The sequence below is a fragment of the Choloepus didactylus genome, chromosome 16 (genome assembly GCF_015220235.1).
Source record: "Choloepus didactylus isolate mChoDid1 chromosome 16, mChoDid1.pri, whole genome shotgun sequence".
NCBI lineage: Eukaryota > Metazoa > Chordata > Mammalia > Pilosa > Megalonychidae > Choloepus > Choloepus didactylus.
Genome location: NC_051322.1, coordinates 29,553,035 through 29,580,774, shown reverse-complemented (window position 1 = coordinate 29,580,774; position 27,740 = coordinate 29,553,035). Strand labels below are relative to the sequence as shown.

At 38.1% G+C, this 27,740-nt stretch overlaps 1 protein-coding gene across 2 annotated transcripts; it reads left to right on the top strand.

The window, feature by feature from the left end:
- ELAC1 (elaC ribonuclease Z 1) lies at nt 1-27,111 on the top strand. Of its 2 annotated transcripts, none has more exons than XM_037806254.1 (4): nt 1-101; nt 4,902-5,065; nt 12,841-13,308; nt 14,801-27,111. In XM_037806254.1, the coding sequence occupies exons 2-4, from the start codon at nt 4,909-4,911 to the stop codon at nt 15,265-15,267; spliced, it is 1,092 nt and encodes a 363-aa protein (XP_037662182.1). In that variant the 5' UTR covers nt 1-101; nt 4,902-4,908; the 3' UTR covers nt 15,268-27,111. The 2 variants fall into 2 exon arrangements, with proteins under 2 accessions (XP_037662182.1, XP_037662183.1); XM_037806255.1 differs by having other exon boundaries at nt 11-569.
- Nucleotides 27,112-27,740: the final 629 nt, after the last annotated feature.

Sequence of the window (27,740 nt, the reverse complement as noted above, 5' to 3'; positions counted from 1 at the left end):
GCGGCGCACTTCCGCCCGCGCCCATCGCGGCGGCGCGGACTGCTGGGTCTGGGTGCGGGCCTTCGCTTTTTGTCGGCTCCTGCGCGAGTCTCTGGGAGTGGGTGAGTGGGCCTGGCGCGCCGGAGCGGGGGCGGGGCAGGGTCTGGGCGGCCGTCGCCGTCAGGCCTGTGCCGCGCGGGCTGGAGCGCTTCTTCCGTACTCTCGAAGGACTCTGGCCCGGGAAGCGCCAGGAAAGAGGGCTCGAGTCATCCACCTCCCCGGGCCACCGCCAGTCCCCCTTTTTGCGGGACAGACACTATGGTGTAGGAGAGCCTGTGCTCTCTAGTGATCGGAGACCAGTTGTTTTGCCCTGACTTTGCCTTGGCCACTCAGTCCATCTCTCCAGGCCAGGGTTCTTGCAGCTCTGAAATGGAGGGTGCATGTCGTATCCGCTCTACCTACACCATAGGATGATTGCAGAGTTGACACCGCTTGCCTGCTTGGAAACTAAGGAGCGTTGGTTATCAACCCCGGCATCCATTAGACTTCTGAGGAAGCCTTCCAAATACTGAGGCCCCCAGAATCACAAGGTGAATGTAATATGCAAGCAGGATTGAGAACCACAGACCCAGAGTGTCGAATGCCAGTGTCGTATGCTATGTTTTATAGTATGTCGACCAGAGTGTGATTTTCGTCTAAGGTATCACAGCTGTGAGAAAGCAGTCAGCTAGTTTTCGTCCAAAAGGCGGACCGAATCTGGTTTCTTACTTGTAATTCCTAGTGCCCAGAATAGTGCATGACACCAAACAACAGGTCCCTAAATATTGATTAAATAAATTTCTGCTTACTTCCTGACCTACTGGAAGGGTTTTTGATCATGTGGTTTGTTTCTAAACTTTTTATTATGTGAATTTTCAAACATATACGAAAATAGGATAGTATAATGAACTCGCAAGTCATGATCAGTCTTGTTTCATCTATTACCCCCGCTGGAAAACAAATCTAAAATATACCATTTAATCCGCTCAATACTCAAGTTTATATTTGTAAAACATAACTACTTTTTAAAATATCATACCTTTATCAAGCTAATAAGAATTTCATTTTATCATACACTATCCAATTGTCTTTGTTTCCCCCACTACCAGGTTATCCAAATCAGAGTTCAAACGAATACACTTGTTGCATTTGGTTTATGTCTCTCAAGTCTCTCTTAATGTATAGGTTTCCTCTCTTTAATTTTTTTTCCTTGGGATTTATTTGTTGAGCAAACCATGTCATTTATCTGGTAAAGTTTCCCATGTACTAGATTTGCTTTTTCCATTGTGTGAGTGCTTTTTCCACTGCGGTATTCTTTAACAAACTGGGTACTTACGTCTACAGGCTTTTTCAGATTCAGGGTCTACCTTTTTGGCAAGAAAACCTCAGAGTTGCATCACAGCAGGAGTTAGTTGAGGTCTTGTCTCTCTTTGTGGTATTAAGATTTCTCAGTGGACCTGCACAAATGGCACCGCAGGGTAAACAAATAATTAACCAGAGAATTACAGACAGATGCCAGCTAATAATTGCTGAAGGAATGAGAATTAGAATATCATCTTTTGCAACCTCTAACGCAATAATGGATCGTGGCAATGATCATTAGTGGCCGCTAATATCAGAAAAAAGAGAGACAGCCAGGCTGTATGTGCCTCCTGATGGAAGTACCCAATACCACCTATCAAGTATTCCTGGAGGAATGGGGGTGCGGAAGGGGATATAGATGAAACAAGATTGACCATGAGTTGATAATTGTTGAAGTTTGGTGATGGGTACAAGGTGATGCATATACTAATCTTTCTACTTTTATATGTGTCTGAAGCTTTTCATTAAAAAAAAAAGTTTTAAGAAAAGATTGACTAGTTGACTAGTGAGTTCAGGTCAGCCTGATCCACCCATTATAGGTCTCCATTAGCCCCTCTTTCACTAAGTGGTCTCCAATCTGACTGCACATTAGACTCGGGGGAAAGGGTTTTGTCTTCTTTAATACCAAAACCCATGTCTCACTTGCAAAATTTCCTATGTAATTATTCGGGAATGGAGCCCAGTCATTGATATGTTTTTAAAGCTCTCCAGGTGATTCTAATATGCTCCAGGGTTGTGTGACGCTGGCCTAGATCCATTATTTGTTAGGGCTTGCAAAATGACAATATTCTATTATACCTTCTGCATTTATTAGCTTTTTTTTTTTTAAGCTTTTGACACTGTTTATTCTCACCTTTCTTGCAAACCGCAATGCAATAGGAAAGCTTCTGCAAATTAAACTGCTTAATTATCAGCTGAAGACTTGATCTTGGAGGTGGAAATGTGGAGTAACACCTGAAAGGGTCACTAGAGATAACCTCAAGGTTTGTGTGTGGAGTAGAGAGATGCGCTGCAACTACCTTGTGTTCGGGGGAGTGGGGTTTGTAGGGGCGGGGGGAGCTGACCTGACCATATTCCATAATGGAAGGGAAGAATAGATGATGATTAGTTAGAAAAGCATGTTCAGCCTTATGATACATTTTTAAGAATTTATCGACATTAAATATTTTGTTACAAAAATAATGCTTTCCATTGCAACCAGAAGCATTCAGAGATTTAAAGGAAAAGTTAGTAATCCCTCCCCGTCCCATTTTTGGCACCACTGAGAAAACCATTATTAATAGTATGGTCCATATCCTTCCACACTAGACTTATTCTGTCTCATATAAACATCAGTGGGTTTGAGGCACTGTTATTATAAAAAATGAGGTCATGCCATAGTCATCTGTAACTTTTCTTACTGTCATCCCTCCAAGATAATAGTTGTGAGAGTGACTCTTTATTAGCTGCAAAATAAATAATTCATGGTGTGGGTATACAATAAAATATTCAACCATTTCCTTATTGACATATATTCAGATTGCTTCCAATTTTTAGCCACCTTCGGCAACACCACATTAAACATTGTACATTCCAAAAAATGGGACTTCTAGGTTAAGGGGTATTGTTATCAACATCATCATCATTTATGTATATTGCCAGATTCCCTGTCCCAATACATAGTAGCAAAATTCACACCTCTACCACCTGTAATTATGAGATTACCCATTTCTCCATGCCCTGATCAGCATTGCTGATCATTTTATATTTACTAAGCTTATGTGTGGAAAATGGTATCTCTTTGTTTCTTTAATTTGCATGCCTCTAACTACCTTGAGACTGAGCACTTTTCATATGCTTATTGGCGGTGTGGATTTCTTCTGTGATTTTCCTGTATGAATCCTTTGCCTATCTTTCTATTGTATTCATTTTTTTGCTTTGTTTAGTTTTTTAAATCCATTTGCATGAACTTTTTACTGGGGGCATTAACCCTTTGTCAGTAGGGGTGCAAATAGTTTTCTCCTGGTGTTTTCTTTGCCCTTTAACTTTTGGGTCTTTTGATATAAAAGTTTTTATGTTGTGTTTTTACTTCTCAGTTTCTTGTTTTGTTAATAAGATATCTTCCATTCTTAAAGTTGTATACATATTCTCCAAATATTTTTGAACATATTTTATTGGATTTTTTTTTAAGAACACTTACATTTCTAATCCATGTGGAATGTATGTTTATATATAACAGAAGACAACAGAAGGTGACAATCTTGCTTTGCTGTTTTTCTGCAAGGAAGGCCAAGTATGCCAACGCTAGTCATTAAATAAACCTCCCTTTCCTTCCTTTATTATATATTGGTTCCCACACATACTTGAATTTACTTCTGGACTTTCCATTCTCTTTCACCTCTGTTTCTGTGCCAACATTATTTTATTTTGATCACATCTGGTTAGTGTAATAAGTGTTATTATCTGAGAAAGCAAGTCCCTGCCCAATACTTCTCATAATTTTTTGGCCATTCTCAGACGTTTATTTCTTTTCCATGTGATCTTTGAAGTCATTATTTTTTTTTAATTCCAAGATAAATCCCACTGGGATTTGGAATTTACACTAAATAAATCTATATTCATTTTGGAAAGATTAACATTTCTGTGATAAGTCTTCTTATCAAGAGACTTAATGTGTGTCTCCATTTATTTAGGTCTTATAGGTCCTGTTCCTTTCCTGTTAACTTTATTTTTAGTGATTTTATAAGTTTCTTTGTTGCTTTTGTGAATGGGATTGTTTTCTCATTTCCATTTTTATCTAATTTTTGACAGGACTGAGAAAAACTATTGATTTTTTTTTGTATTTTTATCTTTTATCCAGCTGTCAAATTTTTTTGTTCTAGTAATTTTTCTCGAAATTATTTATATGACTTTTTTTCTGCCATACTTATGAATGATCTATAATTGTCTATGTGTAAGTTTCAGTTTATTCTTATGTATTTGACTTGATGCACATCTCCTATCAGAGAAATATATGAAAGATGGGAGATGTGCCCAGAAATAGTGAAAGGAAAAAGAGAGATGCCAGGAATTGACAGAAATCTACATATTGCTGATCACTTATATTAGCAGAATCCTAAGTCCAAAACCAATTGTAGACCCTATCATTTAGGGAAGCTGTTCATTCATCATTGTTGTAGAGTGTTGTCAACCATTACTGTTGTTTATCCTTGTTCAGAGAAAAGCTGATCACCATATGCCCCAAGGTACTGCTTGTCAAGGAGAATTAAAGTCCATTTCTTGCCCTCATTGGGTTTGGCTATTTTGCTTTGTTTTATTTGTGAGCAGTCATAGAAAGTTTGGTAACTTGTGGTTTTATCCATTTAAGAGTTATCCGTACCTTACTGTGGGTTTGTGTGGAAAACTATGAGAGAACAGAAATCCAAACTGTTCATAATTAATAAGAGTACAACCAAATAAATGAGAGTACCGCTCACAGGAACCTGTTCTTGGTGATTGTGAGAGTGACGTGAAATAATTCCTGAGTGATCTTTCTGTTGCAGGTGGAAGATGTCTATGGATGTGACATTTCTGGGGACAGGTGCAGCATACCCATCCCCAACCCGGGGTGCCTCTGCTCTGGTCCTTCGGTGTGAAGGCGATTGCTGGCTCTTTGACTGTGGGGAGGGAACTCAGACGCAGCTTATGAAGAGTCAGCTAAAAGCAGGTTAGTGTGCATTCAGCGATCTCATTAAGATTATTTCTTATCCTGCTTCATTTTCTTGGGTCTCCTTAGGCCTTTTGCTCAGACATACTTTTGACAGTTGCATCCTAATTTAGTGCTGGAACCCTGGAAAACTTGGAAGGCCCTGAAGCATTCAGTCACACCCTCTGAACCTCATCTGTTTATTTGCTTTGCATTCATCATGTGACTACTGAAAGCAAGGATTTATGTGGACTTGGGAGTGAGGGGAATAGGCTACCTCAAGCATGTTAGATGGATACTGCTCTAACAATCCAGAAGAGAGGAGAGATGTACATGCTTATTTCTTACAGAAGATAGATGTAAGAAGTCATGAGAGGGATGCAAAGGGCAAAAGATGTCCATGGGAGCAAAAGGTTCTTTTTCTACTTGGAGTAATCAGGAGGCACCTCAGAGAAGGCAACCTGTGAGCCCTTGAGGGATGAGGAGGAATTCCCTGGACTGGAGAGGAGAGGGGCATTCCAGCCAGAGAGAGTGGAATGAGCAAAGGGCCAGAACCAGGGAGATGGAAGAGCACAGTGGTTCAAAGCCTTGGCCCAGAGTCAGGCAGCCGTTGGTCCCAGACCTAGCTCTGTTTCACACTTGCGACCTCAGCAAATCAGTAAGGTTTATTTTCTTTATCTTGAAAATGAGGATGAAAACTCTACTTGGAAGAGGTGTTATGAAAATTATGTATAATAATCCCTTCTCTGTGTGGTTGCCCCTTCATCAATTACCTTAGCTCAAATGTCATCTCCTCAGAGGCTTTCCCTGAACTTCCTTGATTAAGTAGTCCCTTCCTCACTCCAGTCATTCTACAGCTTTGTCCTATTTTATTGACTGTTTAACCCCACCAGTATCTGACATTTTATTATTTAAATAGTTGTTTCTGTGTTCATTGTCCGTTTCCCTGTGCTATAAAGTAAGCTCAATGATCACTGATATACCTAGTAGATGCCTAATAAATATATGGTCAGTTAATGAATAAATAAAATGTTCAGTACTTAGTTCAGTGCCTATCACTTATTAGGTCTTGATTGAAGTTGTCATTCCTAGAACCCTTTACAGTGCATGGCATTTGATGACTACAGGAAAGATACCCCTAGCATCAAAGAATCTCTTGATCTAGTGATGAAAAGTGGCATGCAGATAGTCACAGTGTAATATCAATAGACTAATAAAGGTGTTTTCTAAGTACTTTTGGGAGCACAAAGAAGAGGGACAATGTGCCTGTGTGTTTGGAGAAAGCATCCCTGAGTGGTGACATTTGAGCTAAGATCCAAAAGAGGAACAGAAGTTTCTCTGGGGAGTCTAAAGAAAAGACATTAAAGTGATCAACAGATAAAGAAGTTTCCAGGGAAGAAATGCCATTTGGGGCAACATTAAGCTATCCAGAGAACTGAGTACTTGGCTAGGATAGATGGGAGATGAGAATGCTGGAAAAATATGAGGGCAGATTGTGAAGTCTTCTATGGCATGTGTGCCAGTTTGGATGTATTATGTCCCCCAAAACACCATGTTCTTTGATGCAATCTTGTGGGGGCAGATGTATTTGTGTTGATTAGGTTGGAACTTATTGATCGAGTGTTTCCATGGAGATGTGACTCAATTGACTGTGGGCAAGACCTTTGATTGGATAATTTCCATGAAGGTGTTACCCCAAACATTCAGGGTGAGTCTGAATTAAATCACTGGAGCCATGTAAAAAGTTGACAAACAGAAGAAACTCAGTGCAGCTGTGAGTGACATTTTGGAGAGCAACTAAGAGTGACATTTTGAAGAGCAGCTACAGCTAAGAGAGGACAAAATGCCCCAAGAGCAACATTTTGAAGAATGCTGTTTTGTAATGCAACCTGGGAGCAAGCAGACGCTAACCATGTGCCTTCCCAGCTAACAGAGGTTTTCAGATGCCATCGGCCATCCTTCAGTGAAGGTACCCTGTTGATGCCTTACCTTGGACACTATATCACCTTAAGATTGTAACTTTGTAACCAAATAAACCCCCTTTATAAAAGCCAGTCCATTTCTGGTATTTTGCTTAATGTCAGCATTAGCAAACCAGAAGAGCATGCTAATTATTTGGATCGTATTATTCTATTGGCAGTAAGGAACCATTAAAACTTTTTAAGCAGGGAAATAGCATTATCTGATCTGATTTGTTTTTTAGGACAAAATTTTATGATGGCAAATAGATCAAGAGAGAGAGAATAGCATCAGGGAGATCAGTTGCAAGGCAGTTGCATTCATCCAAGAGAGAGAGGATGAGAATGTTAAATCAAGAAGCAGCAGTAGGAAACTGGGAGTTAAACTCGAGGGCGAAGGTTATCAGGAAATAGAAAGAGGGTAGAGATTGGGCAATTGATGCTTAAAGAATACAGAATGATTAATAAGGTTGATTGTAAAGGAAACAGCACAATATTTGGTGATGATAGCACAATACTCTAAGTATAAGTAGTAAAGCTGAGTGTGAGTATAGTTGAAAGAGGAAAGGTAGGGTCGTGTATGACACCAGAAGGAAAGCTAGAGGATAAAAACTGGTACTGTATAACTTAGTGAAACTTAGAATGGACAATGATGGTGGTTATTGGTACAAATACATGTAAGAAAGTTCTTACACAAACTAGAACAAACATATGTTACTATTACAAGGTGTTAATAATAGGGTGGTATATCGGAAAGTATACAATTAATGCAAACTAAGGGCTATAGTTAACAATAACATTGTAATATTCTTTCATTAATTGTAACAGAGGCACTTTACCAAATCTAAATGTCAATCATAAGGAGATAGAGGTATGGGATTTTTATTTGTTTGTTTGTTTTTCAAAAGAAATGAGAATGTTGTATTGACTGTGGTGATGGATGCATAACTATGTGATTATACCAAAAGCCATTGATTGTACACTTAGGATGAATTGTATGGTGTGGGAATAAAACTGTTTAAATAAAAAAATGAAATAAAATAAATTAAAGAAGACTAGATAAGGGATTCTGATGTAATGATTGGGGTCTGTTTAACTTTAGCATAACTGTGAAAAAGAATGTACATCATTTAAAGAGTAGGAAAGAAAATAGTAAGTCATTTGATGTTAGATGATAGTTGATCAGCATCTATGAAATTGTAAATATCACTTGTGTTCTGATTTGCTAATGCTGCCATTTGCAAAATACCAGAAACGGATTGATTTTTATAAAGGGAGTTTATTTGGTTACAAAGTTACAGTCTTAAGGCCATAATAGTGTCCAAGTACCTTCGCAGAAGAATGGCCAATGGCATCTGGAAAACCTCTGTTAGCTGGGAAGGCACGTGGCTGGCGTCTGCTTGCTCCCAGGTTGTGTTTCAAAATAGCATTCACCACAATGTCAGCATCAGCTTTCAGCAGCTGTCTTCAAAATGTCTCTGTGAGCAGCAGCAGCTAGTTCCTTCTGTCTGAGCTTTTATAGGGCTCCTGTTAACTAATCAAGACCCACACTGAATGGGTGGGGCCACACCTCCATGGAAATGATCTAATCAGAGTTATCACCTACAGTTGAGTGGGTTCACATCTCCATGAAAACAACCTAATCCAAAAGTTCCAACCCAATCAACACTAATACAGCTGTCCCCACAAACGTGCCTCAAAGAACATGGTGTTTGGGGGGACATAATACATCCAAACCAGCACAACTTGCTCTGCATTTGGGGAATACAGAGATATAAGATGTGGTAAAACAAAACAAAACAAAACAAACAAGCGGCAGTAGGGAAGAAGATGAGGCCCTCAGTTTAAGAGGTGTTACTTGTGGAATCAACAGGAGGTGATGAATTTGAATGTCTAGGGTGTGAGGAAGTGAATTAAAAATACTACAAATTACTGATGGTGATGTCCCAAACCAAGATAGTCAGGAAAAGAGCTGTTGGAGAAAGGATCTACTGCATACAATTTGAGACAGATGAGATGCACATATTTCTACCCTATGTTGAAGCCCTGAGGTAAGGGCAGGTATTGTGCTTTACTTCCCTTGGATCACAAGGGGTTCTTTTTGTGAGGGCTGTCAGGATAGGCACAGGCCAAAGTGGAGGCTGTGGTATTTAACATTTTAGAGAGAACCGGGTTGGGGGTGGGGGCGAGGTTAAGATAGAAACAAGGAACTGTTAAGGGTGGTTAACAGAGGTTTGGGTATGGGGCTGAGTCTTTACTTTTTATTTAATACCTATATTAATTATCTAATGCTGCATAACCGTAAACTTAGCATCTTAAAACAACCTGCATTTAATATCTCATAGTTTCTGTAGGTCAGGGTGTCTAGGCCTGGCTTAGCTGGGGCCTCTGTTTCTGGGTCTCACTAGGCTGAAGTCTAGGTGTTGGCTGGGGCTGCAATCTCAATAGAGGCTCAGCTGGGGAAAACAAAATTCTGTTTCCAAACTCACTCAGGTTGTTGGCAAAATTATTGCAGTTGGAGGCCTGATTGCTGCCCTCAGCTCCTAGAGGCTTGCTGTCGTTCATTGCCATGTGAGCTTCTGCTTCAGGGTAGCTGCTTCCTCACAGCAGCAAGGGAGGGGAGAGACTCTAGAGTGAGTCTGCTAAAAAGACAGAGGCTACTATAACATGACAGTCACATCACGTCCCTGTTCTGTAGTCTGATCAGAAGCAAGCCACAATTCCTTCCCACACTCTAGGGGAGGAGGTTATAGAAGGGTGTGAACACCAGGAAGCAGAGATCATGGGGGCCACCCTAGGTCTGTCCACCACAATACCCCTCTCTAATCTTTCATATTTTGCAATGTTTTATATATTTTTAAAGAAACAGGCAAAGCCAAGCCTGGCAAAAAACAAAAACAAAACAAGAAAACCTGCCCTTAGTCTCAAACTGAAATGCCGCACCACCAATGCATTCTGGTTTCTCTAAATAACCCATTATGAACCTATCATTATTTGATTTATTGAAACCCTTTACAGCTCATACTACTTCCTGGGATAATATGTTTTAGGAGTTTAATAAGGAGGAACTTCCTATTTATCTAATTGTACTTTTTTCAAGCTTCCATGATTCTAATATGCAAGCATCTGATTAACAAGTGAATGTGTGCCATGTCTATTTCTTTCATAATTTTAAAGAGTACCCATAAGCCTTCATTTTTCCCTCTGAAATAATTATAAAATTATTATAAGTGATAATAAGTATTACAAAAATAGTTTTTAAAATGATTATAAAAAGTATATAAACAAAGCTGTAAATTCTTAATAAGAAAAAGCCCAAATCTCCTTCTCATAGATAAATTTTCTTTACATGTAGATATAGTAATGGTGTGGTGTATTTGTATGTGTATAGTTTTGCGTAAATGAGATCATGCTATACTTGGTGTAACATGCTTGTTTTCCACTAAACAATGTATATGAACAATATATTGTAGACATTTTCCCATGGCAGTAAATATAACTGCATCATCACTTTTAGTGAATGCTTAGTATTCCAGTCCTGTATGGTTGACATATTCCTCCAAAACTTTTTTGTTCTCAAGTGAAAGAGAATTCATGCACTTTTGATAACTTCCTCATACCTTTGATAATTGTGGTTGCCATTCCTTTTCCCTGTGAAATCAAGTTTCTTGAAAAATGAAATGTTTGTCTTCTTTAAAACTGTGATGACTGTGGGAAGCAATTTTTCACTTACTTAATTTGCCTCACTCGTTTTGGGTTCACGGGTTGTTTTGGAGTTCAGTTTTGGCTTTATTTTGGAGTAGATAGGGAGAGGGCTCAGAAAGTCTGACATGGCAATTCTGAGGCCAAGGTGAGCTAGCGACTCAGCAACTGCTATAGTACGTCTTCTGAGGCCTCAGGTTACACTTGGTGGTGCCTTGGCATCCTGAACAGGGGCAAGGGGAAAAATGAAGGGCTCTGGAAGTCAAGTAACAGCAAAAACACTGACTGAAAAGAGAAAAGAAAAAGAAACACATTGAGGAAACTTCCAGAGTGCCTCTTGTGGATTCTCAAAGTCCACACTCTGCCTCTAGGACCTGGGCTTGGAAGTTTATCCTGGGGGATTCATTTGGAGAACACCTTTGTCTTGATGTCACAGAACAAATCCATTACAAAAAATTTGTTCTTTTGTGGTATCTGTTTCAGTTTGCTAATGCTGCCGGAATGCAAAATACCAGAATGGCTTTTATAAAGGGGGTTTATTTGGTTACAAAGTTACAGTCTTATGGCCATGCAAATGTCCAAACAAAGGCATCAACAGTAGGGTACATTCACTGAAGAACACTGATGTTATCTGGAAAACCTCTGTTAGCTGGGAAGGCACGTGGCTCGCGTCTGCTTGCTCCTAGGTTGCGTTTCAAAATGGTGTTCTCCAAAATGTCTCTCTAAACTGCAGCTGCTCTGAGGTCCTTCTGTTTGTGAACTCTTTTATAATACTCCAGTGATTAAATCAAGACCCACCCTGGATGGGCAGAGTCCATATGTCCATGGAAATAATCCAATCAAACATTTCGCTCACAGTTGATTGAGTCACATCTCCACAGAAACAATCAAAGGATTCCAACCTAATCAACACTAATATATCTGCCCCCACAAGTTGCATCAAAGAACATGGTGTTTTGGGGGACATAATATATCCAAACCAGCACAGTATCAAATGTTTGAAATAGGTGGGCCATGAGCTAGGACTGGAAGCCTCTTACATGGAAAATATATTCATTGTGATGGTTACTTTTAAAGTGCCTTGTGGTGCATCTCAAAAAATGCTGATGTAGCATCCTGCCACATACCAGCAGTAAATTCAGTTTACCACAGGCTAAATCAAATTACAGCCTAAGCCAGAATTCACTGAAAAAGCTGTTGTTTTAGTTCAGACCAAAAGGAAGAAATGCAAGTACCATTCCGTAATAACAGATCTGCATTCTGGCATCTATTGCCCACCTCCTCTTCTCTCCCTCCCTCGGCCCCTCAATTCTTATCCTTCCTCTTCAACCTCCCCCAAACAAGCAAGATCTGACTTGGTTTGTTAACTCCTGTCCAGTGTAGAAAGTCCTTAAAAGGCAGTTTTGGATTCAGGCATGGGTCTAGTCATTTGGGGCCAGGGGAACGTTTCTTTTACTGAAAGTACATGTTGGCTATTCTCAGAGGGAGCAGTAGGAGACAGCGTAACTGCCAGATGCTCTCCACCTTTAAGGCCAATCTAGTTACTTACGTGAATTATTTTGGTGACCTGTAAACTTCATTTTTTAGAATTAGAGAATATGTAACAAAATACTCTGAAATATGTAAAACTATGTAATTTGAAGATGTTTTAGGAAAAAAAAAGATATCTTTTTAGATTTTATACATGTTAACTGGAATAAAATTTTTTTAAAAATCTGTGGGACTGTGCAACACAGTCTGTGAGTCCTGAGGTAAATTGTGGACTATGGTTAATAGTACAGTTATAAAAATGTGCTTTCTTCAATTGTAACAAACGTACTACACTAATACAAGCAAGGTGTTAATAATAGGGTGGTATCTAGGAGCCCTGTATTTTATGCATTATTTTTCTGTAAACCTATAACCTCTCAATTAAAAAAAAAATTATATCTTATTAAAACCAGTGAAATAAAGCTGTCTTTCTTGCTTCTGGGACTGTGTAGCAAAATATAAAATGAATAAGTTCATGGTGGTAAGTAGAACTTCTAAATTCATTTTACTGCTTTTTATGTAAGTTGTTATGCTTGTTTCAAGTAGCTTTGTATGGATTCTCGATTTTGAAAAATTCTCATTGGTATTTCTCTATTTCAATTAAAGGGCGAATTACTAAGATCTTCATTACGCATCTTCATGGAGACCATTTCTTTGGCCTTCCTGGCCTCCTCTGCACAATCAGTCTGCAGAGTGGCTCTGCGGTCACCAAACAGCCTATTGAAATCTATGGCCCTGTAGGGCTTCGAGACTTTATCTGGAGAATCATGGAACTGTCTCACACAGAGTTGGTTTTCCCTTACGTGGTCCATGAGTTGATGCCCACAGAGGATCAATGTCCTATGGAAGAAATGAAAGAATTCACACATGTGAGTAAAGCAGGCAGTCCTCCCAAGGAGGGGCAAGGCAGAACTATCCTATTAGACTCAGAAGAAAAGTCATACCTTCTGGTTGACGATGAACAGTTTGTTGTAAAAGCATTTCGCCTCTTTCACCGAATTCCCTCCTTTGGGTTTTCAGTCATGGAGAAGAAACGCCCAGGTAAACTCAATGCACAGAAACTTAAAGACCTCGGTAAGTGGTTTTTTTCCTCATCAGTGAAGCTGGTGTTAACAGAAGCTGTTATAAGTGTCATAGTAATTTTCCATTCCTGTCACCCAGGCCTGACACTGGCATTTTCTCCACTTACTTCCTTTGCCCAAAGTTTGCTTATTTATTAAGGGAAAGCCATGGGGCCAAATGATGTTATTCAGAGCAAACACCAGGTATTTATTTGAATGTTTCTGTCTTCAGCTCCCCAGATCTGAATTCTTGGTCTTATTTCCAGCTTATGCTATCTTGGTTGGCAGGAGTGGCTTGGGGGTGGGAGTGAGGCAGTTTTAGGTCCAGATTATTTGTTCATGTCTTTTGAAATATGTTTTCGATGGCATTTTTAGCCTGTTTTTTTTTTTTAAAAAAAAACAAAACAAAAAAACCCATAGTTCTTAACAACCATGTAACTGCAACCAACTACTTTCAGAGTTTTCCTTTTCTGTTGACTTTGTCTACTCATCCAGCCTTGCTTAATTTTATATTCAGAACACAGCACTTCAACCAATTCACATACCTGGGTCCATCACCATTGGATGCAAGCACACAGAGATGGGCTCGGGGCTCACCTAAAGCTTCACACCTCCCCTAGGCCATCATGCATAAGGGGTCTTCAGCATGGCTTATGAAGCCCTGTCCAAGTCCATTATACCTCCCATGTCACTGCTTTCCTTAGCATGCCCATGCCAGAGTCTGTAAAAAGCAAGATGATGTTTTTTGTTGGTTCATTTCTTTATTTACACAATTTCTTCCTTCCTCCCCAACTAAAACAAAATGCTAGATAATAAGGAAATGTGACTTAGGCCAAAGGTATTTTTGTTATCTAAAAACCTGGGGAAATACTATTACATTTGGAAACTGAAAACATGATCTGTATTGGAATTAAATCAGAGTGATGATCAATTCTAGATTAATATGAGATTTAAGCCCAACTTGGTAAACACAGAAATGCCCCTACCTACTAAGAGAATCAATTATATGTGATTGCCTGAAATTCTCCTTGACCTTGTGATCCGAGCAATCCCCTTTAACAATTTTTTTATTACGTTAGTCAGTTTGTAGGTACTTGTCTTCGCTAGGCATTATTATGTCATTACATAAACAGACACTAATTTTACCCAAAGATGAACTTGCTAAAGAAAGTACTCTCACAAACATTATTCCTTTGCTCAACAGAGAATAAAAGCTGTTATCTTGAGGTAGTGAGGTCTTGGTGGGACTTAGAAGCTTGAAACTCATCTGACACTCAAATGGGAGATGTTTTAAGCACTGGGGCATTGTGAATATCAGTAGCCAATCCTGAATTTTTAGAAATGTATAAATATTCTAGTTTTCCACAAGTAATAAAAACATTTGTAACAATTATGAAAAGAAATGGATGCCTTTTGATTTGCTGTTTGCTATGCTGTTAAAACAGACTCTTAAGAAGTCATAGATTCCATTCCTGTGATATAATGTTATCTGCCTTCATCATTAGGTGTTCCGCCAGGTCCTGCTTATGGGAAATTGAAAAATGGAATTTCGGTTGTTCTGGAAAATGGGGTTACAATTTCTCCCCAAGATGTTTTAAAAAAGCCTATCGTTGGAAGAAAAATCTGCATATTGGGCGATTGCTCCGGGGTTGTGGGTGATGGAGGAGTGAAGCTGTGCTTTGAAGCAGACCTTTTGATCCATGAGGCAACCTTGGATGATACCCAGATGGACAAAGCAAAGGAGCATGGCCACAGCACACCACAGATGGCAGCAGCATTTGCAAAGTTGTGCCAAGCAAAGAGGCTGGTTCTGACTCATTTCAGTCAGAGATACAAACCAGTTGCCTTGGCCAAAGAAGGAGAAACAGATGGTATTGCAGAACTGAAAAAGCAAGCTGAATCAGTGTTAGATCTCCAAGAAGTGATTCTTGCAGAAGATTTTATGGTGATTGGCATTCCAGTCAAGAAATGAAGCCAGTGGTCCTGAATGCATACTGACATGTCTTTGAATATGTTACTGAACTTCCAGTCCAGTTATTTTTTTTTTCTTGCAATTATTTGGGGCCTAATAATCTTAAAAGGATGGAGCTGCATTGCTGAGCTGATTCTGTGGTGAGAGGGAGCAAGCTTTTCAATAATAAATACTTTTAAAAGTAAAAGAACAGTATCCTCCTTAAAGTCCAAATTTGAAAAAAAATGGTAGACTATTCTGGTATACTTGTTTTGTGGCTACTGCCTCAGATTGAAGCCACCTCATGCAGTTCTGGGCTTAGCTTCTTCCCGGCTTTATTGCTATTATTGGCAAAGTACATAGGGCTTGGCCCTCTTGGCTACGAATGGTATTTTGGCAGTTGGTGTGAATCTGTTCTTGTTATTAACGGAGTAGTGAGAAATGTAATGAGACTTTGGACATGCAGGATTGGAGACAGCATGTTAAATCTTGAATTCTTTGCTGAAATACTAAATGCACAGTCGGGCTAGGTGTTTTTCTTTTAACTGATGTTTTATTGACCTTTCTGGTTTGCTTTAAACCTGTAATTCTCAGCTGGTACCACTCCTCTAAAAGGAGTTTTAAAACTGTGGGGTTGTTTTTCTTGTTGTCACAATGACCAGTATTTAGTGGGCAGGGACCAGGTATGCTAAATGTCTTGCACAATTTAGATCAGTCCTGTACAGTAAAGAATTATCTCGCCCTAAAATGCGAACTACAAATCCGTCAAGATGCACAGCAAGTTAAAACTTATACTCCCGTTGTGAATATACTTTAACAAAATTAGTAAAAAAAATGAGTTGAATTACCAAGTGAGTCAAATCCTAAAGAACTAGCTAAGTGAATATGTAGGTATTGAAATTTCATATCAAATATTAGTTAAAAGAAATGAGCCATCAACAGGAACTTATAAATGTGGAGGTAAAGAAATAATATCTGTTAAACTGAGGTTTGATTTACATGTTAGTAATAATTCTTAGAGCACAATTTTAATAAGTATTCTTTCTAGAGTAGCTTTTCCTTCTGTGTTGTACTCCACCTCCCTTCTCTCTGCCATCAGGATATCTGACTTATTTACCTCACATTATTTTTCCAAATGTATTCTATGGAAAGCTAGTCTTGAGTGCTGATTCATTCAGAAGGGCTCCCTAATCAAATCAGTTTGGGAAACTCTTTGTGCTGTGTGTCCCTCTGGGAGTGTTGAAGTGCCCATCAACATTTAAAAAACAGTATTGCTTGAATGAGCATAAACCAATCCTTGGTGCCTGAAAAAAAATGATTTCATGGTCCCGTTCTGTATCTTATGAGCTGTGTGGCCAGGAGGAGGTTAATTACTCTCTCTGAACTCAGCTGCTCAGGTCTAAAATGGGAAAAATACTAGTACTAACTTCATAGAATTGTTGTGAAGATTAAATGAGACAATACGTATAAGGAGCATAGCACAATGCTTGAAAGGCATTGAGAGATCCTTCAGTGCAGAGGCATGGCAACCAAATTGAACCACTGTGTCAGTCCTGTTTCACCATAGAAGATCTATTTACATCTCAAGCACCTAGAGAGTTTTACAGTACATGTTTAGAAACACTGTCATAGTATATACTGTTAAATTCCTTTGGGTTCTGGGGCTTCTGTGGTCAAAATTTTTGACTCCTGGCTGGTTCTGGAGTCTCCAAAGTAGCGATGGCCAAGGCCGGTCTGGTTACTCAAGATCTCCATCATCCTGAAGTAGTCTCTAGAATGATCTGACTGTGTTACATTATAGACCCGTGGCCCCCCAAAGTACCAAAGCATGACCAGACTTGAAGTGTATCTTGGTTTCCAAACTCAGTTTAAACAGTCATTTATCAGACACCAGCTATATGCTAAAACTTGTACAAGAGGAAATGGCCAGGACTAGTATCTCTACTGTGTGGAGCTCTTCAGGGTAGAGACTGAGGTTTAGTCACCTCTATGTCCTTGGGAATGCCCACTCACTCAGAAATGTTTATTAAATGAAAATGAGGCCTTGATACAGTGAGTGTACAAACTTTAGGACATACTTCTGTGCCTAGCTCATTTCATACTATACTTGTCAAAAAATTTTAAATCATCTGATTGGCAGAAAACCATTAATTGCAGACCAACTAAGTGCCAGACTTTATTGTGTTGGGACTATGTAAATAAATATACAGTAAATATATAGTTCCTTCAAATGGTTTCCTCGTCTTGTAGCCTGATACAAAGTTTTGCTGCTGCTGAGCATTACTTGTTAGCTGACTTGAGCTGTGCCCTAAGAATCAGGCTCTATTAATATATGGACTAAGCCCTCAGAGACCACGGGAATGTAGGAATGAATTAGTGTGTTGGATGGAGTATGGAGTATCACTTCCTTTGTGAAAATTCTTTCTAGGACTCTCTCCTGGCCTAGAATTTGTTCTTATTGGTAGAAACATTCTAAGAATTTGTGGAGCTAGAGTCAAGAATGAAATTTATTTTGGATTTCTAAGACATGTAATCTGCTAATGGGTTATATGACTGAGAGGATATAATATATATATTGAGACCCAAACTTACTTGATTGCTGAATCCTCTTTTGGCCAAGGAACATCTTGGAATGCTAGGAAATGCTGATCCTTAATACTTGTTAAAATTGTATGTTTTATGTGCACAATGTATGGAAATGAATTTCATATCTACATGTAATATAGTACTTTCTTTGTCTTACACTGACTCTAAAGTGTCAGCAATGCATAGATACCTATTTGTTGTAGATTAAAAATGTGCACTTTCCAGGTCTCAAAAGGTGTTTAGACTTGCCGAAATACACCCTAAATCAACTCTGATTTCTCATAACCATGCCTCATTAATGAGCTTTTAATGAACTTTTAATCATAAAAGCAGTGTAGTGCTCAGAAGAGAATTTTTTAAGGCTCAAAAAAAGAAGACTATTACTCATAATTCCACCACCTAAAGAGAGCTACTTCTGGTCCGGTAGTCCTCAAAATGAGGTATGTGTCGAGATTAGTTAAAGTGGTTACATAGTTGGAGATCCTTGGGCTCTGCTTCCAGACTCTAATTCAGTAAGTCTGGTGGTTCCTAAGAATCTGCGTTTTTAATAAGCCCCCCCCAGGTGATTCTGAAGTATATGGGTAACAGACCACATTGGGAGGAAAAAAGCCTCTCTTTTCTATGCACTTAAAAAAATCAGAGTGATGTATTTTATATATGTTTACACATATGTTTATAAATGTGTATATAGTACACATATACATAGTTTTACATGTATGTTGACCTCAACTGTTTTTCTTGATTAGCACATCATGAGCATTTTCCCATGGCATTAAACATTTGAAAACATGAATTTAATGATTTTATATGATTCTATTCCATAGATATAATATAATTTAACCATTTTCCTGCTATGAGGGCATTGAGATCATTTTTCCATTGTTATAAATAAGGCTATCATTAATTTTCTTGTGCATAAGTCCCTGTATCTCCGAGTATTTCCTTGGGATTAATTTCTAGGAAGATCAAAACATGACACTAATATTTTTACACCCTGGATAGGAATCACCCACTTATTTTCCAATTTAAGCTTCTAGCAGCAGCCATGTGAGAGATCTGTTTTGCTACACCATTGATAGGAAATACTGAGTATCATCAATGACTTTTCTAACATTAGCAAGATAATTCTGAGATATTAGTCCTATGAAGATTATTTTTTCCTCCTAGTGCAAATAACTTTATTATGATGTTTCAACTGGCACGTATGATTCAACTGATTTCCTTGAATATTCTTATGTCAGCTTAAAGTTTTGGCAGTTTTTGCCTAAGGAGGTAAAAATCTGTACTGCTTCAAGTATGTCCATGACAGATGTACAGTAAAGTACTTTTATCCTCAAAAAGGTTTAAATTTATAGCAAAATATACTGGTTCTTTGTCCTTACTGATTGATAGATTTTTCAGGTCATGAATGAATCAAAGTATTTTTCCTATATGGGAAGAGTAAAAATTGTTCATTCTTGGCAGAATAATAGGGTTTGAAAAGGGCTCAAGATGTGGACTGAGATTGTGAAATTATTTTCTTCCATAGTAGGAAGTAAACGGTCAATATCTAAAACTAAAATATAAAGAAATCGCACTTTAAGCATATTATGATGTTAAAAAAAAAAAGGGAAGGAAGTACCAGACGAATAGTAATGAGTGGAGGAAGGTGTTCTTAGTGGAAGGGGCAAGGAGTATAGGAAAGTGGAAGGGGCAAGGAGTGTAGGAAGAGAGACTCAAGGGACTGCTATTTTTTTATACGCCTAATAACACTGGTATTATTTGGTTTTCGAACTATATTTGTGTGGGTGGTGTACATGCATTCATTAATTTTTAAAATTACATTAAAATACAGGCACACTTAGATAAGGCCCTGCCCTGAATAATCTTTTTATTTTTAGTTTTTTAAATACTTTTTTTCATTGTTTTTGCCCTGAATAATCTTATCAATCACTGGTCTCCAAATGAGTGCTCAAGGCACTTGACAGTTCTTTCAAGTCTTTTTTAGTATTCCAATCCTTGCTCCATTCTGCAGGGGGTGATTTTTTCAAAATGCGAATCTGAGGCCAGTACTTCCCCTGCTTATAACTTTTTAATGGCCTGCCTCACCCACCTTTCTAGGCTCATCTTACTCCTCTACACTTCTTATTTTTGCAGCCCTAGCCACTTGGGCCTTCTTTTTGTCCTTTGTCAGGGCTTTCTGTTGTCCAAGGCCTTTACAGCTATTGTTCCCTCTGTCCAGAATGGTCTTTCCTCCCCTCCACAAGTTAACCCTTAACCTGGCCTTGAGATCACAGCTCTGCATCGTTTCCTCATGGAACCCTGATACCAAGGCTGTGTTCTCTGCCTGATGCACAGAACAGTGAATCTATGACACCCATTCAAAAGGGAGAAAGAGTTTATTGCAACACCAAGCAAGGAAAACAAATGGTCTATTAGCACTAATGCAGTAGTCTCCAAACTAGAGTATTCGATATCAGACTTTTCTAAGGATACACAGGCGAACTTTCATATAAATCTTTCCTAAAATTGATCTTCCTGAGAACTAGTGTAGACAAAGTGTCTTGCTGGTCCCATTGTGCAGTGCCCCAGGATGAAAAATCTCTGGGGTACCAAAGATCAGAGTTTAAGGAGTTCAGGGGTTTTATGGATTCAAACAAGGGGAGTTGGACTTGTTACCATTACAATGACAAGTATAAACAACTATAGTACCTTGTAAAGGAGTGGAAAATAACCATTACAACAAGTATAAACAGCTATAATACCATGTAAGGGGGTGGAGCTAAGCAAGAACTAAGTGAAAATAATCTTTAAAAAAGCAAGTATAAACACTGTAGTCAGCAGTTAGTTCTGGGCTTAATTTCTTGGTTACACCCTTTTCTGATCCTCCTACTAGGTAGTATATTACTCTTAGTGCTGGCACTCCACCTTCCTGGGGCTTATCACTTATATTTTCATTTTGCTTGAGTGAATATTTGATTAATGTTTCTCTTTCCCACTAGCATTATAACTTCAAAAGAGTAGGACCGTCACTGATTTCATTCTCCCTTGTCCCCCAGCTCCTAGCTGTCAGTGTTTGGAGCATGTTAGGCACTCAGTAATTTGTGCTGTCTGGCTCAATTTTCCCTGCCATCCTGTTATTCTGTTAATATGTATTACCTTGTGTTTTTTTTGCTGGTTATTATTACTCACAAAAATCCCCACCCTTAATCTCTGAACTAAAATTGGGCAAGAGAAGAATGGTTGCCTGTTACCTTAACGGGGTGAGTTCTTATAAATTTTAAAGTTTATGAATTTTAAAGCTTTAGCTTGGTGTCCTAAGATATGCAGACAGAAATCTAGAGCTAAGGAAAAATGAATTCCTCTGCCTAAGAAATTGGAATGTTTGGCTTTTGCTATGGATGGGAAGGTCAGAACAAAGGTAAGAAAGAAAGAGGGGAGAAGGAAAAGCCATATGCAGGAGTCGGGAACCTCGGGTGGGGAAATGGTAGAACAGCCTTAAGAATGCATATGTCTGATAACCAGTTTTATGATGGCCATCTTGCTTGGAAGTAAATTCTTCATTTCCCCCAAACTTTCTTTGAAGTCTGCTAGACGCACATGATTTGAGGGATCCCTCTTCACCCCTTCACATCACCAAATGACCAGGGTTGACCTGGGGCAGAAAAGGGACAGCAGGAGTGGGAGAGTGAGACAATCCCAAAGTAATACAATTCAGAATAGCTGGAGTCAGAAGTGACCACAACAATCTAAGTCTCCCGGAAATTTTCAGGAATTTGTGAGAACACTGGACTTTGCATAATCCAATGGGGGGTTTGAACCAATTTTGTTTTTATTTTAAAGAACAGGGTGAGTTCAGTTGACGTGGGTTATGTGTAAGATAACAAGAATGTACTTTCTGTGTCCTTGACTGGCATATTATAAGAATTAAAAAACTGTCGTAACTAGGACAATAGTGAAGTTGAGGGGGGTGCCTAAGTTTATCCAAAGTACAAAATATTTTCACCCCTAAATAAAACTAGCTGAGAAACACTCTGCTCAGATGTCAACATGCTAATTATACACTCAGCAGACATGTCAGGTACAAAGATTAAATTCGCCCACGAAAAAGTAAAAGGGGAAAAGCGAGGTATCAAGTTTCCCGGCTATATAAATCTTCCTTTAACTGCCAGAAATTGCTGGGGCAGCCTCAGGTAGAGCTAAGCGACATTTAGTTCCGTGTCAGCAAGAAAAGCCAAGGTTATTTTGTCTAGGTGGTTCTCTAGATTGTTGTGGCTTCCAGAGATCATAGACTTGTTGGAGTAGACCATGACCATATCTCCTTCAAACAGCCTGGACCTTGAAGAAATACCCATGTCTGGGTCAGCAACCCAAACATTATTCCTAGCTGGCTTACAAAGGGCCCTGCCATGGACTTCACCTTCCCACAGCTAGTAGATGCTAGGACACAATCCATTCCCTTCCCCACATGCCTACATTGAGAAGCCAGATAGCCTAATGCGGTGGTCTTCAGACTAAGGTATTTGATATGCAGACTTTCCTAAGGATACACAGGCATCCTTGCATATGTAATGTTTCCTACAATTGATCTTCACGAGAACTAGTGTAGTCAAAGTGGCTTGCTGGTTCCATTGTGCAATGCCCCAGGATGAAAAATCTCAGGGGTCCAAAGAAAGGGACAATTGAAATATTGGTTTTGGTCTTAAAAAATGAATGAATGGGTAACAGATTGTTTTTCAAGTTAGTTTCCAATTTGTTGCTTTTGTTGCTTTGAACAATATTGAAGGAACATCTAATCAAATTATCTAATGAGAAATTTTTCTAACAACTCTGAGATACAATTTATATACCATACAATTTGATGGTCCTTAGTTACTCAGTTGTGCAACCATCACCACAATCAATTTTAGAACATTTTTATCACCCTAAAAAGAAAAAGAAACTCTGTACCCTTTAGCAGTCACTCACCTTTTCCTCCAAACCTCTCAGCCTTAGGCAAGCAATCGTCTACACTGTTTCTATAGATTTTCCCATTCTGTACATTTCATAAAAAATAAATCACACCAGTCAGTTTTTGTGACTGACTTTATCACTTAACATATGTTTTCAAGTTTTATCCATGTTGTGCCATGAATCAGTACTTCATTCCTTTTTATGGCCAAATAATATTCTGTTATTTGAATATACCATTCATCCATTGATCCAATAATAGATTACTAAAATATTTAACAAGATACCTACATCAAGAATGAAAAAGCAAACATTGTTATAAATCTTACAAATATTAATAAGATAAAAGAGGACACTATAAATAACTTTATGCCAATAAATTAAAAAAATTTAGACATAACTCCTAGGAAAACATAATTTTCCAGAATGAACACTAGGGGAAATATAGGACTATTCAGATTTTCTATTAAAGAAACTATGATTTAAAACTTTCTTACAAAATGAATTCCAGGCTCAGATAATTTTGGTATTGAATCCTTTCTGAACAATTAAAGAGGAAATAAACCTGCAGGCTTGCCCCAAAGCATTCACTCTTCATCTGTTGGCTGGACTACCTCTCTTTAAGGGAGCAGGCACTCATTGGTTTGCCAAAATGCTCACCATGCTTATTCTTGGCCCACTTCTCACATTTCCACTTAATACCATTTTTGAACAACATTGTCTTGGAGGTTTTAGCCAGTGCAACAAGGCAAGAAAAATAAATGAAAGGTATAGGCATTGGAAAGGAGGAAATCAAACTCTCATTGTTAGCAGGTGACAAGATTGTGTGCATAGAAAATCCCAAAGAATAAGCAGATAATCTGTTAAGGTTAGTAAGTGAATTTATTAAGATACTCAGTCAATATAAAAACTTACATTTTGTTTTTATAATTCAACAATAAACAAGTTGAAATTTTTTAAATGATACCATTTATAGGAGCATCAAAAACATAGGAATAAATCTAATGAAGATATGCAAAACCTCTTCATTGAAAACTATGAAATGTTATTGAGAGATATTTTTTAAAATAGGCTTAAACAGAAGGCTATACAATTTACATGAATTTGTATGATTCAGTATTGGAAAGATGTCACCTATAAATTTAACTATGGTTTCAATGCAATCCCAATGAAAATTCCATCAGGTTTTTTATGTGGATATGTGTATGAGGAAATTTATAAACTGATTCTAAAGTTTACGTAGACATGCAAAAGGCCAAGAAAAGCCTGGACAATCTTGAAAGGAACAAAATTAGAAGACTTACACTACCAAACAGCAAGTCTTATTGTAAAACTGCAGTCTTTAAGACAATGTGATACTGTTGTGAGAAGGACATATAGACAAGTGGAGTAAAATAGAGTCCAGAAACAAACCAACACATATATAGACACTTTATTTATGATAAATGTGAAAATCCTGTGCAATGGGGAAAGGATGATCTTTTCAATAAATGGAAGGTCAATTATATACCCATAATGAAAAAACATTTACCTTGATCCCTACCTTAAACAAAACACAAAAATCAATTTCAGATGGATTTTATATGATATGATAATAACATAGGTAAGCTTCTTGATTTGGGGGAGGGAAAGATTTTTTGAATAGAACACAGAGACAAATGATAAGGAAAAGACTGATAACTTGGATGTTACAATTAAGAACTTCTATTCATAAAAGCTACTTTTGAGTGAAGAGGCAAGCCACAGAGTGATAGAATATATTTGCAATACCTATGGCTAATAAAGGATTTGGGTCTAGAATTGAATTAGTAATTATCTGTTACTATTTAACAAATCACCCTAAAACACAGTGGCTTCTTATCTCACAGTTTCAGTATGTCAGGAATGTGGGCATGGCTTAGCTTGTTGTTTCTGGCTGAGGTTCTCTGATGAGGTTGCAGTCATGCTGCCTGCTAGGGCTGTGGGCTCATCTGAGGGCTCAACTGAGGGGGGTTCTCCTTTCAAGCTTTCTCACGTGTGGTTGGCAGGTCTTCGTCCCTTGCCACATGGGCTTCTCCACAGGGCTGCCTCATGATATGGCAGCTAGTTTTCACCAGGGAATGCAATCTGAGAGAAAGTGAGCACCCAAGACAGAAGCCACCATCTTTTTATAACTTAATCTTGGAACTAACAGCCCATTAATTTTGCCATATGCCATTCAATAGAAACAAATCACTAAGTCCAGCCCATACTAAAGGGAAAGGGCATGAATACCAGGTGGAAGGGATCGTCAGAGGCCATTTTACAGGCTGCCTACCACAAGAATATATAAAGAACTCTCAAAAGTCTTGATCTAGGTAGTGGTTATATGGGTGTGTTCACTTTGTGAAAATTTGCCAAGCTATTGAGTTATGATTTGGGTACTTTTCTGGGTGTAGGTTATATATCAATAAAAAGTTGTTTTTAAAACGTTTTTGATGGAAAATTTCTCTGGCAGGCAGAATTCTGAAGATGTCCCCACCCCAAGATTCCTGACTCCCGGTTATTCAGTTAAACATTAGTCTAGATACTGCTGTGAAGGGGTCTTGCAGATGTAATTAAAGTCCTTTCAGTTGACCTTAAGATATGGAGATTATCTGGGTGGGCCTAACTCAGTCAGGGAAGGCTTTTAAAAGCAGAGAGTTTTTCTCTGCTGTTAGAAGAAGAGAAAGTCAAAGAGGTTTGAAGGAGAGAAGGATTTCAAAAGAGTATCATACTCTTATTAGCTTTGAAGATGCGAGGGGCATGTACAGGGACCTAAGTGCAGCCTCTAGGAGTTAAGAGCAGTACTTGGCCAATAGCTGCAAAACTGAATTCTGCCAACAACCTGAATGAGCTTGGAAACATATTCTTCCCCCAAATCTCCAGATAAGTGCCCAACCCAGCTAATACATTGATTTCAGGCTTCTGAATCTACAAGCATCTGATTACAGAACTATGAGCTAAGAAATGAGTGTTATTTTGAGCTGCTAATCTTGTGGTTAATTTGATATGCAGCAATAGAAAACTAACATAATCATACAACTTGGACAGAGTTCAAAAAATTGGGTAATACTATTACTAGAAAACTATTTCATCCTTATCTACTTAGTTATTTTTAAAAACGAGTCTCTCAGTATTCACATCTATAAAAAAGAAAAGAGATAGCATGGATATTATGGATATTGAACCTGATCTTGTTTTTGGCATTAAGTAATACTTTTCAATGGATATAGAACTAATTGTAAAAAAAAAAAAAAAAAAAAAACAGGCCCATCAATCTCAGTTAAGAAATGCATTTCCAATAAAATGTATCATTTTATGTTTGTAACTAATAATTAGGTTATTTTGATCAATTATGACTATAATTTTAGTGATAGGTCAACTCAGAAGGAATTTCTTAATCCTTGAGCCTGTGGTCACAAGAAATTTTACAAATAAATTTGTATATTATATATATATATTTGTTGCAAAGAAATATGATAGGGTGATCTATTGATGTTCAAGCATAAGAATAACATTAATAAGGGGAAGAAGAATGGAAAAACAAGGTCTAGGAGAAAAAGGAATGTTGGAAATTTTCCAGTGTTAAGGAAGAGCTTGTTTATGCCTTGTTTCAATGAACGATGGTGGGTTTCAAATTGCTATGGCATTTGGATTCCATTGAATAGATCTTTAAAAGAGTGATGTAGCAATTTTATTTTGAAATATTAACAACATGTAGGAAATTGCGTCTTTTGCAACAACTAGGATTTATGATGAAAAATGTAGGAGCTCAGCTTTAAAATGTGCAGGGAGTTTATAGATTTTCTAAATTCTTTCAGAGGGGACAAGTTTGAGGACCACTGGTGTAGTAGGTGAGAGTCAGACTCAGAAACATAACTGCAGTATGGCCTTGGATAACTTACTTCTTTCTCTTATACCTGTTTCTTTATCTGTAAGTTTAGGATAGTAACAGTATTGTTACACATAAACTCTTATGAAAACTAAATGATTTAATGTATGTAAAGCACTTAGAACAGTGAGTGCTATATAGAGATGATATTATCATTATTAAACCTCAAATAATGTTGTTCCCTCATTATTTGCTCATTCAGATGAGATTTAACTCCCATGGAGGTTTGCAAACTGCCCTCGGAGTGTTCCATCACCCCAGAGGCACACTGCTTTCAGGCTGTGTTAATGTGGCTTCAGAGCACTTGAATATGGCTAGTCTAAATCAAGATGTGTTGGATTTCGAAGACAGTATGAAAAAATGAATGTAAAATATTTCAGAATTAATTTTATATTTATTATATGTTGAAATGGTATTTTGGAGATATTAGGTTAAATAAAATATATTATTAAAATTAATTTTACCTGACTTTTTACTGTTTTTAATACAGCCACTAGAAAAGTTTAAATTACATATGTAGCTCACATCGCATTTCCGTTGGACAGTGCTAGCTTTAGACAGTGTGTTCTCGATGCCAACAGAGTAATTTTTTAAAAATGTAATTTAGATCATGTCTGCTCTGCTCAAAACACCTCATTAATATCACTCACTCAAGAGTAAAAGCCAAAATCCAACCTAGGTCTACCAGGCCCTACATGATCAAGCCTACCCACCTCCCACCCCAACCTCTCTGGTCCTGTGGCAGATCTAGATTTTTCTGAAATTAAAACTTACAGTATTGTGGGGTGGGGTTTATAGGTGGGGCTTGCTAATAAAAAGGATTACAAATTATGAATATAAAATTGGGTACAAAATTGAATATTTATTTAGAATGAGAAAATAAATCACAACAATTTACTGGAAATTTGGAAATTCAGGTCCCTTTCTTCTGATATCCCTTTAGGCAATTTTCCAGACTTACTTACTTCCAGATTGCAGGCTGGCTCCCCCAGCTCACCTACAACTCTCCACAATTCCAGCAAGTCCCTGAACTCATAGTGTCCCAGGCAAGTGAAAGCCCTCAAGCTTAAATTTATTTGGTTTTCTC

Coding starts and splice junctions, on each gene's coding strand:
- ELAC1 (XM_037806254.1), top strand. CDS start 4,909: ATGTCTATGGATGTGACATTTCTGGGGACAGGTGCAGCATACCCATCC. Junction 5,066..12,840: donor GAAGAGTCAGCTAAAAGCAG/GTTAGTGTGCAT, acceptor TTTCAATTAAAG/GGCGAATTACTAAGATCTTC. Junction 13,309..14,800: donor ACAGAAACTTAAAGACCTCG/GTAAGTGGTTTT, acceptor CTTCATCATTAG/GTGTTCCGCCAGGTCCTGCT.